The 14,236-nt window shown below is 41.4% G+C and overlaps 2 protein-coding genes across 5 annotated transcripts in view; one reads left to right on the top strand and one right to left on the bottom strand.

Moving 5' to 3' along the window:
* TDP1 (tyrosyl-DNA phosphodiesterase 1) overlaps window positions 1-7,175 on the bottom strand; it is an 89,646-nt gene extending 82,471 nt beyond the window's left edge. The window contains exons 1-3 of one of the 2 annotated variants that reach the window (XM_087725393.1): window positions 6,057-7,175; window positions 4,473-4,516; window positions 3,054-3,109 (exon numbers count right to left, since the gene is read on the bottom strand). In XM_087725393.1, coding sequence (XP_087581519.1) covers window positions 3,054-3,109; window positions 4,473-4,516; window positions 6,057-6,576 — 620 coding nt within the window. In that variant the 5' untranslated portion in view covers window positions 6,577-7,175. The remainder of the gene's footprint in view (window positions 1-3,053; window positions 3,110-4,472; window positions 4,517-6,056) is intronic. The other variant, XM_087725387.1, reaches the window with a different exon arrangement.
* Window positions 7,176-7,311: 136 nt separating this feature from the next.
* EFCAB11 (EF-hand calcium binding domain 11) overlaps window positions 7,312-14,236 on the top strand; it is a 38,063-nt gene continuing 31,138 nt past the window's right edge. For 2 of the 3 annotated variants that reach the window (XM_014055126.2, XM_014055127.2), the window contains exons 1-2: window positions 7,312-7,573; window positions 11,364-11,459. In XM_014055126.2, coding sequence (XP_013910601.2) covers window positions 7,496-7,573; window positions 11,364-11,459 — 174 coding nt within the window. In that variant the 5' untranslated portion in view covers window positions 7,312-7,495. Of the gene's footprint in view, window positions 7,574-9,552; window positions 9,689-11,363; window positions 11,460-14,236 lie in introns of those variants that run through there. The other variant, XM_087725362.1, reaches the window with a different exon arrangement.

The following is a 14,236-nucleotide window of genomic DNA, read 5'->3' as shown; positions in this document are numbered from 1 at the left end:
GCTGGGACTCAGGAGGCAGATTTAAGATTTAGTTTATTTGTATGCCGCCCTTCTCCGGGAGGGACTCAGGGCAGTGAACAACTCAAAGGGGAACGGGGATACAAACACAATACACGTAATTAAAATACACAAGAGTCATACAGCCATACAAGTCGAGAGGGGAGGGGAACTCATCAACCCCAGGCCTGCCGGCACAGCCAGGTTTTGACGGCTTTCCGGAAGGCCTGGAGAGAGGTGAGGGTCCGGATCTCTGCGGGGAGTTCATTCCAAAGGGCCGGAGCTTCTACAGAGAAGGCCCTCCCCTGGATGGTAGCCAGATGGCATTGGCTGGTAGACGGAACCCGGAGGAGGCCGACCCTGTGCGATCTAACGGGTCTATGGGAGGTAATTGGCAGCAGGCGGTCTCTCAAGTACCCAGGTCCAATACCATGAAGGGCTTTATAAGTTACGACTAGCACTTTGAAGCGTATCCGGAGACCAATCGGTAGCCAGTGCAGCTCGCGGAGGATAGGTGTAACATGGGTGTACCGAGGTGCACCCACAATCGCTCGCGCGGCTGCATTCTGGACGAGTTGTAGTCTCCGAATACTCTTCAAAGGCTGCCCCATGTAGAGCGCATTGCAGTAGTCCAGTCTTGAGGTCACGAGGGCGTGACTGTCGCGAGTGCCTCCCGGTTCAGGTAGGGGCGCAACTGGTGCACCAGGCGAACCTGGGCAAATGCCCCCCTGGTCACAGTTGACAGGTGATGTTCTAAGGTCAGCTGTGGGTCAAGGAGGACTCCCAAGTTGCGCGCCCTGTCTGAGGGGCGTAAATTTTCACCCCCCCCAGCCTGAGTGATGGAATACTAACCAAATTTTTGGAAGGGAAACACAACAGCCACTCGGTCTTGTCTGGATTGAGTACAAGCTTGTTAACTCCCATCCAGACCCTGACAGCCTCCAGGCACTGGCACATCATGTCAACCGCCTCACTGAGTTGGCACGGGGCGGACAGATACAACTGAGTATCGTCCGCATATTGATGGTATTTTATCCCGTGCCGTCGAATGATGTCACCCAGTGGCTTCATGTAGATATTGAACAGAAGGGGGGATAGGACTGAACCCTGAGGAACCCCATATTTCAGGGGCCTAGGGGTCGACCTCTCTCCCCCAACTAACACCAACTGCGACCTGTCCGAGAGGTAGGAGGAGAACCACCGAAGAACGGTGCCGCCCACTCCCACCTCTCGTAACCGTCGCAGAAGGATACCATGGTCGATGGTATCGAAGGCCGCTGAGAGGTCAAGAAGCACTAGGATGGAGGAATGACCTCCATCCCTGGCTCTCCAGAGATCATCGGTCAGTGCGACCAAAGCGGTTTCTGTGCTGTAGCCAGGCCTGAATCCCGACTGAAAGGCGTCCAGATAATCGGCTTCCTCCAAGGACCGTCGGAGTTGAGAGGCTACCACTTTCTCAACAACCTTCCCAATGAAAGGGAGGTTGGAGACTGGCTGGTAGTTGTTCAAACTAGCTGGGTCCAACAATGGCTTCTTCAGGAGGGGTCTCACCACCGCTATCTTCAGTGCCGGTGGGAAGAAGCCCTCCCGAAGAGAAGCACTCACCATCGCCTGGATCCAGCTCCGCGTCACCTCCTTGCTGTTCGCGACCAGCCAGGAGGGACACGGGTCCAGTACACAAGTGGCAGTATGGCAAGCTCCGATGGCCTTGTCCATTTCATCAGGAGCAACAGGTTGAAAGTCAGTCCAGATATGTTGTTCAAGACCTTCCCCCGGTACCCCGGCTGGCTCTGCGCAATTGGAGTCCAGGTCCATCCGAAGCCGAGCAACTTTGTCCGCGAGGAACTGGACATATTCCTCTGCTCTACCTTGTAAGGGGTTATCCGCAACCCTCGTATTTAGGAGGGAGCGGGTCACCCTAAACAAGGCGGCAGGGCGTGACTCAGCGGACGCTATCAGAGCGGCAATGTGATTGTTCTTAGCTGTCCGTATTGCCGATAGATATGCTCCGATGCAGGTTTTCAAAAGTGCTCGGTCTAACTCGAATTTACTGGCCCTCCAGCGGCGCTCTAGGCATCTCTTTTGGCGCTTCATCTCCCGCAGGTCCTCGGTGAACCAAGGGGCCCTCCTGGATCCACTGTTGCGGATCGGCCATAAAGGCGCAATCCGGTGGAGAGCCTCAGACGCTACTGAGTTCCAAGTAGCAACTAAGGTCTCCACCGGACTGTGGACAAGAGTATCAGGCATAACGCCAAGCGCTGTCTGGAAACCCTAAGGATCCATAAGACGCCTGGGGTGGAACCACCTAATCGGTTCCTCCTCCCTACAGCAGGGGATTGGTCTCCGAAAGTCAAGCCTCAGTAGGAAGTGGTCTGACCATGACAGGGGCAAGATCTCACTACCCCTCAAACCAAGATCACAACTCCACTGCTCCGAGAGAAATACGAGGTCGAGTGTGTGACCCGCTGAGTGAGTCGGACCCTGGATTACTTGGGTCAAGCCCATGGCTGTCATGGAAGCCATGAACTCCTGTGCTCCATCAGAGTGTTTGCCGAGCGAAGGCAAGTTGAAGTCCCCTAGTATCATAAGTCTGGGGAACTCAACTGCTAGCTCGGCTACTGACTCGAGGAGCAAGGGGAGGGCTGTTGTCACGCTGTTGGGAGGCAGGTACGTCAACAACAAGCCCACTTGACCCGCAAGGTCCATCAGAGAATAGATGGGGGTGGAGTCAGTCAGGGGTAGTATCTACCGGTTCTCTGAAATACTCAAAATTTCCGCTACTGGTTCTCCACAGCCGGTAGCGGAATACCACCAGCTGAATACCACCTCTGCTAAGAATTAAAGTTCTTCAGTGCAAAAATACATTTTCTCTTTGTTTTCTCCAAAGAGTGACATCTTCTAATGAAAGATTGATACTGTTGCTGCATCCTTAAACTCATTTTTCTTACTCAATGTAGCAAATAACACATTTTTCTCACAATACTGATAATAGTGAATTTAGAATGCACAAATTAGAAATACAAAATGGAAGCTGAAATTAAATTCTGAAGCTTTACCTGAATTCCTTTGGATATTGTTGGACCAGCCATTCCACATCTATACAATAATTAAACTTTGCCATGGGGAAAATATGAAAATAGTTTTTAGAAATCAAAAGGAAAGGGAATGCAATATTAAGTGAATGACAGCACATTAGAAGTTATACCTATGTTTATACAGATTTGTATGCTGTCTTACCCATAAAACACAAATATTCTAATATATTAGAAAATTAACGAATGCCATTCTGTAGAAATGTACAAAAACAGATGCAAAATTTAAGCCGGGATTTTGGGAGATCTTAGTTTCTCCTAATTGAGTCATTAATGCACATTCTATTAATTTATGCATGGATATTCTCTCAAGAATAAACAGCTAATTAAACAAACAGTTTTCCAAACTGTCAATCGCAACTTACATTACTTAACAAGATGTGCTGCAAATCTGGCTGTATTATTAATGTAAAATCTTGATTTGCTGGAGAATAATAAATCAGAGCCCCTAAGAAACTTTAAAAAAACATGAAAAATATCTAATTACCAGTAGTTTGACTAGTTAGCCTTTTGCACTCAGAGCTCCTGAGAAGCATCAAGGACTACAAAAGTAGTTCTTAAGTTCAAACATTACAAATATTGACTTACCACTCCTAGTTAATAGATTTATAATGAATATGTAACTAAATTCATAAATGTATTAAAATAAATTGATACTTATTCTTTAATAGCATTAAAATAAAAAGTACATCGTGCACACACAGAGTTTCATGTCTTTTTAGAACTGCCACCTATTTTGTGATACTGGTCTTAATAAAACTATCAACTAAAAAGGTCTTTTGGACCTTTTTAATATATTGTAAGAAGGTAGCACCCACCCCTCTCCTAGAAAAATGAAATATTTTGAGAAATATTAAAAGGGCAGAATATTTCCCCTAAAAAGAGAAGTAGAAACTCAGAGAGGCAAAAACTTACCCCCCCCCTTTGTTAATGGGCCATTAAGGCCTAGACCAGTCTATTCTACATAACAAAGATCTACCCCATTTCATTGCCCCACCCACCAAGTTTCAACCAAACTTAGCACACAGACAATCTACAAAGCTAGCTATGACTTCTGACAGCAACCAACCAGCATGCTCTTCCTGTGCTCCAGGAAGTTCAAAGCCCAGAGGTCATAAACCCCAGGGACTTTCAGCATCTCTTCCCTTTTCATTCTGGAGCTCCAAGACATGTCGTCCTGTCCACCATTAAACCATTTTTCCAAACAGCCTCCATGTTTCCAGTGTCTTTTTCCCCATTTCGAACTGAATCCAGATGGACATTTCTTCCAACAATACAGAGCTATTTTAATTATACATTTGCAAAAGATTATTCTGAATTTTGACACTACTACAGAAAAGATATGCTCTATTTTATATTGAAAAGACAATAAATAAAATGTACCTGAGCAGAAGATACAAGAGTCCCAAAAAGAGGAGATAAAATATCTATTATAAGAAAAAAAAAGATATGTTGTAACTACAGCAAGCATACCTACTGAAGTGGTAACATATATTTTTTTTAGCAATGTAAATCAACTAATCCTAGATTTTGCTCAGGTCAGGTTCACATATTACAAGAAACCCAAACCAAACAAATTACATGACGTACCCATGATGCAGGAAAAAACCACCATTTAATATATTTTATCAATGTAATTTGCATGTTATATAAAGATTATATATTAAATTGCAACATAAACAATTTAAGAGCTATGGTGGTGCAGTGGTTAGAATGCAGTACTGCAGGCTACTTCTGCTGACTGCCAGCTGCTTGCAATTTGGCAGTTCAAGTCTCACTGGCACAAGGTTGACTCAGCCTACCATCCTTCCAAGGTCAGTAAAATGAGGACCAAGATTGTTGAGGGTAATATGCTGATGCTGTAAACCGCTTAGAGAAGGCTGTAAAGCACTGTGAAGCAGTATATAGGTCTAAGTCCTATTGCTATTACTAAACAGCCTCCCTCACTATAGCCAAGCAGCTAAATCTATTCTCAACTAATTGCAATATTCTGGTTTATCCAAATTAGGAAAAAAATGCAGCTTGCTTACATTTCATGATTTAAACAAAATAAAATTAAGATAGTTTCTGGTCCTGGTTTGCTTTAACCCATAACTAAAAAGCTAATTACAATGTTCAGCTTCAGTACTAATTTCCAGGAATATTAGAATAGTCACAGTTTAAATTACAGGTTCAAAGGAGTGTTTCAGTACATTACAGAGTGTTTGGCATGGTTTTTGTAGACATAATTTCAACAATATTAGAACTTGGACATGTTGTCCCTTCTTATTTTGAGTGTTTCTAGCAAAATATTCAATTGAGATATGGGTAGGAACAGAACCTGCCTGTAGATTTACCAATCAGCATATGCTGGGACTAAAATAAGGAAGGCACTAAATTGATTAAGATATATGTTTAGTATCTTGATACATACAATTTAAAAAGGATGACTTACAAAAACAAGCCATCACAAATATCAAGCAAGATATAGTAATTTTATTATTTATTATTATTTTTTACTGAGTTCACTTGTATTTTGTAATCATAAAGCATAGAAAAAATTAATCTTCTGGGCCTTTTGGCCATAAATATAATTGATTGGTTGAAGCCAATTTGGTAATTATGTAAGAAATTCTTAAGCTCTTCCAGTCTTTCTGGGTCAGTAGGTACATTTTGCAGAATCCAACAATTTAGTTTTTAAGAATACCTTTGGGGTCTATGTGGAGCCCAGAGGCACTACTGAAAATGCAGACTAGAGAGATTGATATTCCACAGCATGCTAATTTCCCATTCATTTTTTATAAATTAATCTTTTTATAAAAAATAATAATAATAGGGAGCTTGAGCAAATGTTAGGGCCTAAGGTTGTTACTGTACTACATTGTTTACATGCCAGCTACAAGAAGTATCATTGTTTCAGAAAAAACAAAGCAACTAACATGTTTAGGCACACTTTTCCCATGGTATTTTTGCCTTGATATTGCTTACCTTTTATATGAAGGGCTCGGGAATTGTATTTTGACTTAATTCCTTTGACTTTAGTGAGGAAGAATCTGAAAGGGTCCTGCCCATTCAACAGATCCCATGTGTCCTGTACTTCAGATGGCTCTTCAGACTTGTGACTTGATGGAATCTTACAAGCTGTTGGTAGCTCCATGAGTGTCCCACTCTCTGCTTTTCTGACTGTAGTTATTGCATCTTTATTTCTACTTGAAGTTTTAAGATCCTCATCTTCACTACTGGAAAGACACCAGCCAAAGTCTTCCCGGGCAAATTTCTGATCTGAGGCCTCCTCCTCCTTTGGAAAGTTTCCAGCTACATATTTCAGAGGAGACATTTTTCTCTTGTTAGCAGCTTTCCTTGCCTCTGAGACAGAGTGGCTGCTCTTTTTACTTTCGTGGCCTCTCTGCGTCACAGAGGTAGAAGGCTTCTCAGAATCAGCTAATTCATCCATACTATCTTCACTACTGGACAATGTCCATTTCCCATGCTGACTTTCCTGAGACATGATACCCTATATATCAAGGAAAAAAAGGGGACAGATCTCCAAGAAAGTCTAAATGAGTGAGGAGACTACTTCTCCCACTGCAGAAGCCCCTTTGGCCAATTACCTATCATGCTGTGCCTTCAGCTTTCACACATTTCCATTCAGGGGCATCCCAAAAAGAATTCAACTGTTATTTGGTTCGCTATAAACGCCCTGCCCTCTGTTCCTAAAAACAGTAAGTCTACAGCAGGCAAATTCCCTTTCTATCCTTATAGTTCACCAAGGGCAAGCCATAGATATAAAACAGATTAATAAAACACGCTGGGCAGGAGAACGGAGGATAATTCAATGTGCCGAATTTAGTGGTTTTTAAATCGTTCACCGCTTCTATACACGGGACTTCAATCCATCGCCAGCCACGTCGCACACTTCGGAACACCCAGCAGAAAGTGATCGCGGGGACTTGATCATATAAGAGAGAAGGAAGGGAAGCGCTGCGCGCTAGGAATCAAACCTGAACAAGCTATTAGTATAATAAAGTGTAAGAAAAGAAACAGAAGAATAATTCCCTAAAACACCCCAGGAGGGAACTTCTTCTTCACTGGTGGCTTCTGCGAATGAATTGCAATCCATCAGCGAAACGGCTTAGAAAGAGAAAAAGCGGCACTAGGGAGACAAACTTCCTCTTCCGGGGAAAGCTCCCGCCCCCTGGACTCCAGGATTGACATCGTTTCGCTACCAATGATTGGTCTGTTTATCAAGAACTGAAAAGTACGAACCACCAGCTTTTCCACGCCCGATGCCTCCAATGGGTCTTTCTCCTGCCTTCGGCTGCTGACAAACCCGCGTTTTGATCGCGAAGAGGTAGTTGAGGGAGAGCGTCGCTCCGTTGCTAGGGGAAGCTTCCTTGCAAGTTGGCTGTGCTTTTCTGCTGTTGGCAATGTGCGCGGCTCCTAAAGAAGCGGTGACATCAAAAGATTGCCCAGCCGAGAAGTACCGCAAAAAACGATGGGTTAAAGTAGGTAGTTTAAATGGGGCATTTATTTATTTGTCTGTCTGTCTGTCTGTCTGTCTGTTTATTTATTTATTTAAGTTACTTTGTCAAAACATGTAAAAGATAACAGGTATAATAAGTATAAACATAAATATGAGCACAGTAAATGGGTAAGAATAAATGGAGATAGTAAAACAAGGACGGAAGGCACGCTGGTGCGCTTATGCACGCTTACAGACTTCTTAGGAATGAGGTGAGGGTGACATTAGACAGTCTTAGGTTAAAATTATGTGGGTTTGGGGATGTAACAACAGAGTCAGGTAGTGCATTCCAGGCATTGACCCCTCTGTTGCTGAAGTCGTATTTTCTTCAATCATTATTGTTGATGTCCCTGTATTTTCTCACCTGGTCTAAAGATTCCCAACTGCTAAAGATCCCCAACTAATCCCTACCAATGCAACCTGCGAAGGATACATTCCAAGGAAACACTGGGGGGAGGGAAGCTTTCCCAAACACATGCCAAAATACAACTTTGTCTTGTGTGCTGGTTGTGTCTTTTCCTGGACTGGGAAGAATTGCCTTAGTCGCTGCGGGAGTGGATCATGGAATGCACGTTCCAATGTGGCTGCTGCCTTACAAGAATATCCAGAAACTTCATCTGGTCCAGAATGCAGCAGGATAGGCAGTTATGGGTGCTGCTCAACATGTCCTTAAACTCCCGGTATGTTTCCAAGTGCAATACGGACTGCTGGTTCTCCCCTGTAAAGCCTGACATGGAGCATGAGTAGATAAATTGTGGGACTGCCTTTCCCCAGTTACATGTATTTCTGCTTGCTCCATCAAACTAAGTAAGAGAGGCATACTTGAAAGATGCGGCTGAAAGTATGCCAACTGTGTCAGATTAGCAGATTATACCAATAACAGAGTTGGAAGGGACCTTGGAGGGTTTCTAGTCTCACCCCTCTGCTCAAGCAGCAAAACCTTAGCATTTCAGACAAGGGGTTCTCCAATCTCTTCTTAAAACCTCCAGTGATGACCATTTCTAAAGGCAGTCAATTTCTCCTTATTTTTAGATTGTTTCTCTCCTTGATGAGTTTCCATCCATTGCTTATTGTTGTGCCTTTGGGTGCTTTGAAAAATAGCTTAACCCCTTCTTTGAGGTGGGCCCCTTAGATATTGGAACACTGCTATCATGTCATCCCTAGCCCTTTTCATTAAATTAGACATACCCAATTCTTTCAATTAGGAGGAATATATGGGAAAAAATAGGTAGAAGCCATAGGAAAAATAGTCCCTCAAATAACAGAGCCTAAGACTTAAAAGGCTTTATACATGACAACCAGCATGTTGAATTGCACCTGGAAGGTGGAGAAGTTTTATATGGACATATAATCTGCTTGAACTGCCTTTTTCTGCACCAGTTAAGGTTTCCAAATGGACTTTAAGGGCAACCTCAAGTAGAGCGAATTGCCAGAATCCAGCTGAGAGGTGACTAATGCATGAATAATTGTGAATAGGGCCCTCAGTGCAGAAATGAGTACAATTGGCGCACAAGTTGGATTTGTGTAAAGACCATCTTGGCCATAGCTGCACCCTGCTCCTTAAGTAGGAACAGTGAATCCAAGAAGTTCCCCGAATTGTGTATCGGTTATATACAGAGGTATATTATTCCACTTAAAACTAACATTACAAAATTTCCAGCAAAAGAAGGTCCATGAACCCATTTGGTCTTAGCAGGTTTGAGCTTGAGTCTGTTGTTTACATCCAGAGCATCACAGATTCTAAGAAGTAGGACTAGACTTTGACAACATTACTTGGTTGAACAGGGGCTTAGACATAGAACCATGATCAGTTTATTTATTTTACTTAACCCCATATTGATGGATAACATCACTGCAGCACCCTTTCTCATAATCCCAAAGTCCGTAGTTGACCCAGAAGGACATCATGATTGAGAGATCAACCAGGACAGATCCATCATCAAAGTTCATAAACAAGTGCTGCTTCTGTACTATGTGATACCATGGTCATACACCATAAATTGAATGAACATTAATCTGAATTAATGTACAGATGTTACATTTGTATACATTAATTATGCCTGGAAGATGGAGATTTTTAAAGTTTTATTCTAGCCAGGTAGGAAGTTTGTTTATGGGTTTTACTAATATTACCATTAAAATTTCAATGAAAGTTAGAATTAGATCCATTTTTCCTAATTGTCTGAAATGTGATATTTGCTTAATGCTCAATTCCAAAAGTCTTATACTCTCTATATCTAGAATTTAAAATAACAGAGCTTATTGGTTGTTCCTTTTAATCATTATTCAAATTTTCTGAAGTAGCTTTGGTGTGTTTTCAGGACCTGATAATTTGTTCATGGATTTCATTAACAGTTTTCTTCACAAAGTGCTTCTAGTGATCATCAGTAGGCAATTTATCATTTTTCTTTTCTCTTTGGGTTATTTTAAAGGCATGTTGCTGCATGATTCTGTAACTAAAAGAGGCTGAGATCTTTATTTGATGAGAAATATAGCATTATTAGATTCATGTGTATTTTTTCTAATCTCTTTCATATACATTCAAAGAATATCAAAGTATTTCTGAACTGCGTTAGTACTATTGTCCAATTAAGTATTGCTTTGACTTTTTCTTATTTTGTGATTATTTTAGCAGCTGCTGAAAAAAATAGGTACCATTTTTTGAGGAAAGATATTCAAACAGTGAATCTTCATTATAAACTCTTTTTTATTGGTCTTAAATGGTTGGGAGTGCCAAATTCACGGCATCATTAGCTTTGTTAAAAAAAATAGTCTCAAGTGTGGAAGACAACAGAGTTAGAAAAGATGCTCAAGACAGTAGGAAGTAGCAGGAAAAGAGGTAAACAGTTTGGCATTGGATTAGCCAGTTACGTCGTACGTATATCCTGTGTTGGGCCATTTGTTAAACATTCATAAGTAATTGTTTTACTATGTCTAGAAGATTATTGTCTATCTGATAAAGGCATGCTAAAGGTTTCTGACAAACCCATATTGGCTTCTGATTATAACTTTGCTTTTTTTTTTTTTTGGCACTGCTTTTTTGCCCACCCATGGTCATTTGGTTTCTCTGTTTGGATGATGAAATATCGGTTCACCGACAAATGCGCGCCCGACAAATGCGCGCCGACAAAACCGCTGTGACAAAACGGCGCCGTTGAAACCGCGCCCACTAAAGCGCGTCAACAAGTGAACATGGACAAAAGTGCGCCATCGAAAACAACGCAAAAACAATGGTAACAACGTTAACAACCCTAACCCTAATCCTAACCTAAAAACCCTAATCGCGCTTTAGTGGGGGCGCTTTCAACATTGCCGTTTTGTCGCGGTGGTTGTGTCGGTGCGCATTTGTCAGGCGGGCATTTGTCAGGTCACGGAAATATCTATGAAACAATGATCCCCCAGAACAAGGGTCATCTAATGTATACATAGCATTATACATTGAAGACGATAAAATTTCAAATTGGAGCTGTTTAACTTTGCAAGATAGTCATAAAACCATCTTGCAAACTAACCATTACCTTTACAAATAAATTAATTTAAAATTATGTTGCAATAACTATGTTGCTTTCATGCATAAACATATACATACAATTGGGAACAGCTTCTGAAGAGAGTTACTAAGTCTAAAAAGATTTTGTTGCTTTAAAGGTTTTAACACCATGTTGTTGTATGTTGTATGAAGCTCATTTTGAAGGATTTTCACAACTCTGGTATACATCAAGATAAGTAATGGTGAGCTTTTAAAATCCTAATTATCTTTATTTTTTATTTAGGCTTTTGAGGCTTGTGATGAAAACAACAAAGGATACTTAAACCGAGAAGACTATAAAGTTGCTATAGTGATGCTATTTGGCTATAAGCCCTCAAAGGTACCATTTATTTCTTATATTGAGGATTGGCTTATTGTTTCAATAACTTGAACATAAGAAATTAAATAATCTCTATTAATATGAAGTTTTCAAAGAACATTTTTTTCAGAATTATTTAAAAATATAAAACATTTGATTCTTGCTATCTTTTTGAGATATTGCAGATTTCCATTGTTCACTTTCCCTTGTTCTAAGCTTGTTTTTCACTTTCCCTTGTTCTAAGCTTCCGCCTCCCAAAGCTAGAATTCAATAAGTGTACCTACTGTAACCCTTATTGTAAACTTTTTAGTAGAGGGAGAACAAAATTCTATATGGCACCACAAAGAATAAAAGAGACACTTCCCTTCCTCTCAAAGGTGGTAGAAGCAATCTGGTTTACAGATCAAAAGGACTGCTTCTATATCAAAAGTACTTTTTTCAAAAGGTAATTGGACTGTTTTTTTTTCTTAACAAAAAAGAAGATGACAACTGATGAAGCTTCTTGGATGAGAAGTGAAACGTCTTCTTTTTCCTTAAGAAAAAAAACAGTCCAGGTGCCTTTTGAAAAGCACCTTTGAGACAACTATGACCTGATGACTTAAAATCTCCATAGACAAATTGCTTCTTAAAATGCCATTTAGCTTTAGTGCAATATCATCTGTGGTAAATTCAGTTTTGTTTGGCTTTTATTCCACTGCTGTCACTATAACTATACATGATTTTTCCATCTGTGTTAAATGAAAAGACAGTTATGCTGACAAATATGTTACAGTGTTGAGTGCAAATATCAGTTATCATGAGACAAATTGTGCTAAGAGAAGAATGTTCTCGCTTTGTGATTTGTATTCACTCCCGTATATAAATTTAAAAGACTGAACATCTGATGGTTTCAGCCAATGGGAACATGTGTTAGAATAATGTATAAGCATTTGTCTTTTACTGGACTTAAAGTCCAATTTCAGGCTAGGTTATTTTCAATTACATTGATTAGACAAAAGTTGATTAAATTCTAATATTGGGATTCTCAACTGAATCCTAGTATTGTGTCATTCATGAGCCGAGGGCTGGTTTGGAGAACTATTGAGGTTGAAAGTGCAACTCATGGAAGGGGAAAAAAGCAGAAATCACTCCCAGATTCAAAAAATCAGTGGGAAGCACTGTGGTTTGGGACTAACTTAGCATGGATCAGAATTCTGAGGAGGTAATGCCAAAAGCTTTTGGTGTAACAGATCTTAGGAAATCAAACCTTGACTCAGTGTATTAGTATAAGCCACAGCGATAATTAATCAAATAAAATAAGAGTAGTAATTGGAGTTTTTCATTTTTATCAAATTTGTCGCTTCTGAGTTATTTATTTACTTAATTTATATAGTTGCTCATGCTGCTCAAGTCAGGTCAACATACACTGTATTGCCAAAACTATTAGCTCACCCATCCACATAATCAGACTCAGTTGTGAGCGAATACTTTTGGCAATATAGTATATATTGAACAATAATAACTCAGCAAAACAAAATCCCCGACAGAAATGTACGTAGGCATAAAGTGTTAGAAAATGTCATCCAATAGGTCCCCAGACCCAATTCTTGAGGGGGAAAAACAGTCTTTAGTATCTTTGGAAAGATCAGCAGGGTTGGGGCCCGACAGATCCAAAGTTGTTGTTCCAGAGGACAGGAACAGCAACAGAGAAAACATATTGCATAGGTCCTACCTAAGTAATGGAACCCAGAGGGAAAATGTATGCTATTGTATAGATGTAATAGCAAATAGTTGATTGCCAGCAAAAATTATAAGCTATGTTCAATGACATTTAGTAATGTTGCTAATAATTCAGTATTGTATGTGGGATTTGAACTACAGATTTTATCTGAATTAACTTAGTTTGGTTCTTACGTTATTTTTAGTTTAGCACAGTGATTCTCAACCGATAGTCCATAGATCCCTGGGTGGGGATGTCGCCATAGGAAGTCTGAGAAGGCTTGAAGAAATGTTATGATTTACCGTATTTTCACCCATATAACCCGCGGGTTATATGCGGTTTTTACATGCACAGCGCCCCCCTGCGGGTTATATGCGTGGGCGGGGTATACGGAAAATATTTTACACGATCGGAGGCTTACACGATCGGAGGCTTGCTTCTTTCTCCGTTTCTTCCCCCACCCCGATCTCAGCTGTTTCCTTCTCCTCCGTTCCTTTCCTCTTCCCCAGCGTGCGCAGGCTTCTTTCTCCGTTTCTTCCCCCACCCCGATCTCAGCTGTTTCCTTCTCCTCCGTTCCTTTCCTCTTCCCCAGCGTGCGCAGGCTTCTTTCTCCGTTTCTTCCCCCACCCCGATCTCAGCTGTTTCCTTCTCCTCCGTTCCTTTCCTCTTCCCCAGCGTGCGCAGGCTTCTTTCTCCGTTTCTTCCCCCACCCCGATCTCAGCTGTTTCCTTCTCCTCCGTTCCTTTCCTCTTCCCCAGCGTGCGCAGGCTTCTTTCTCCGTTTCTTCCCCCCCCATCTCAGCTGTTTCCCTTCTCTTTTACTCGTCGCGGGTTATATGCGTGGGCGGGTTATATGCGTGGGCGGGTTATATGCGTGTGCGGGTTATATGCGTGGGCGGAGTATACGGGAAATATTTTACACGATCCGGAAAACCCGCGGGTTATATGCGTGTGCGGGTTATTTGCGTGGGCGGGTTATATGGGTGAAAATACGGTAAATCTTGAGATAAGCCTTGGTGGTCCATGGCCATGGTCAACAGATATTTAAAGATGGTCTGTGATGAAGAAAAGGTTGAGAACCCCTGATTTATCATATTATG

The sequence above is a fragment of the Thamnophis sirtalis genome, unplaced genomic scaffold (genome assembly GCF_051295495.1).
Source record: "Thamnophis sirtalis isolate CommonGarterSnake01/CBP01778 unplaced genomic scaffold, rThaSir2_p1.2 scaffold_1, whole genome shotgun sequence".
NCBI lineage: Eukaryota > Metazoa > Chordata > Lepidosauria > Squamata > Natricidae > Thamnophis > Thamnophis sirtalis.
Note: the sequence above shows the minus strand (reverse complement) of the source record. Positions and strands in the feature narration are given on the sequence as shown.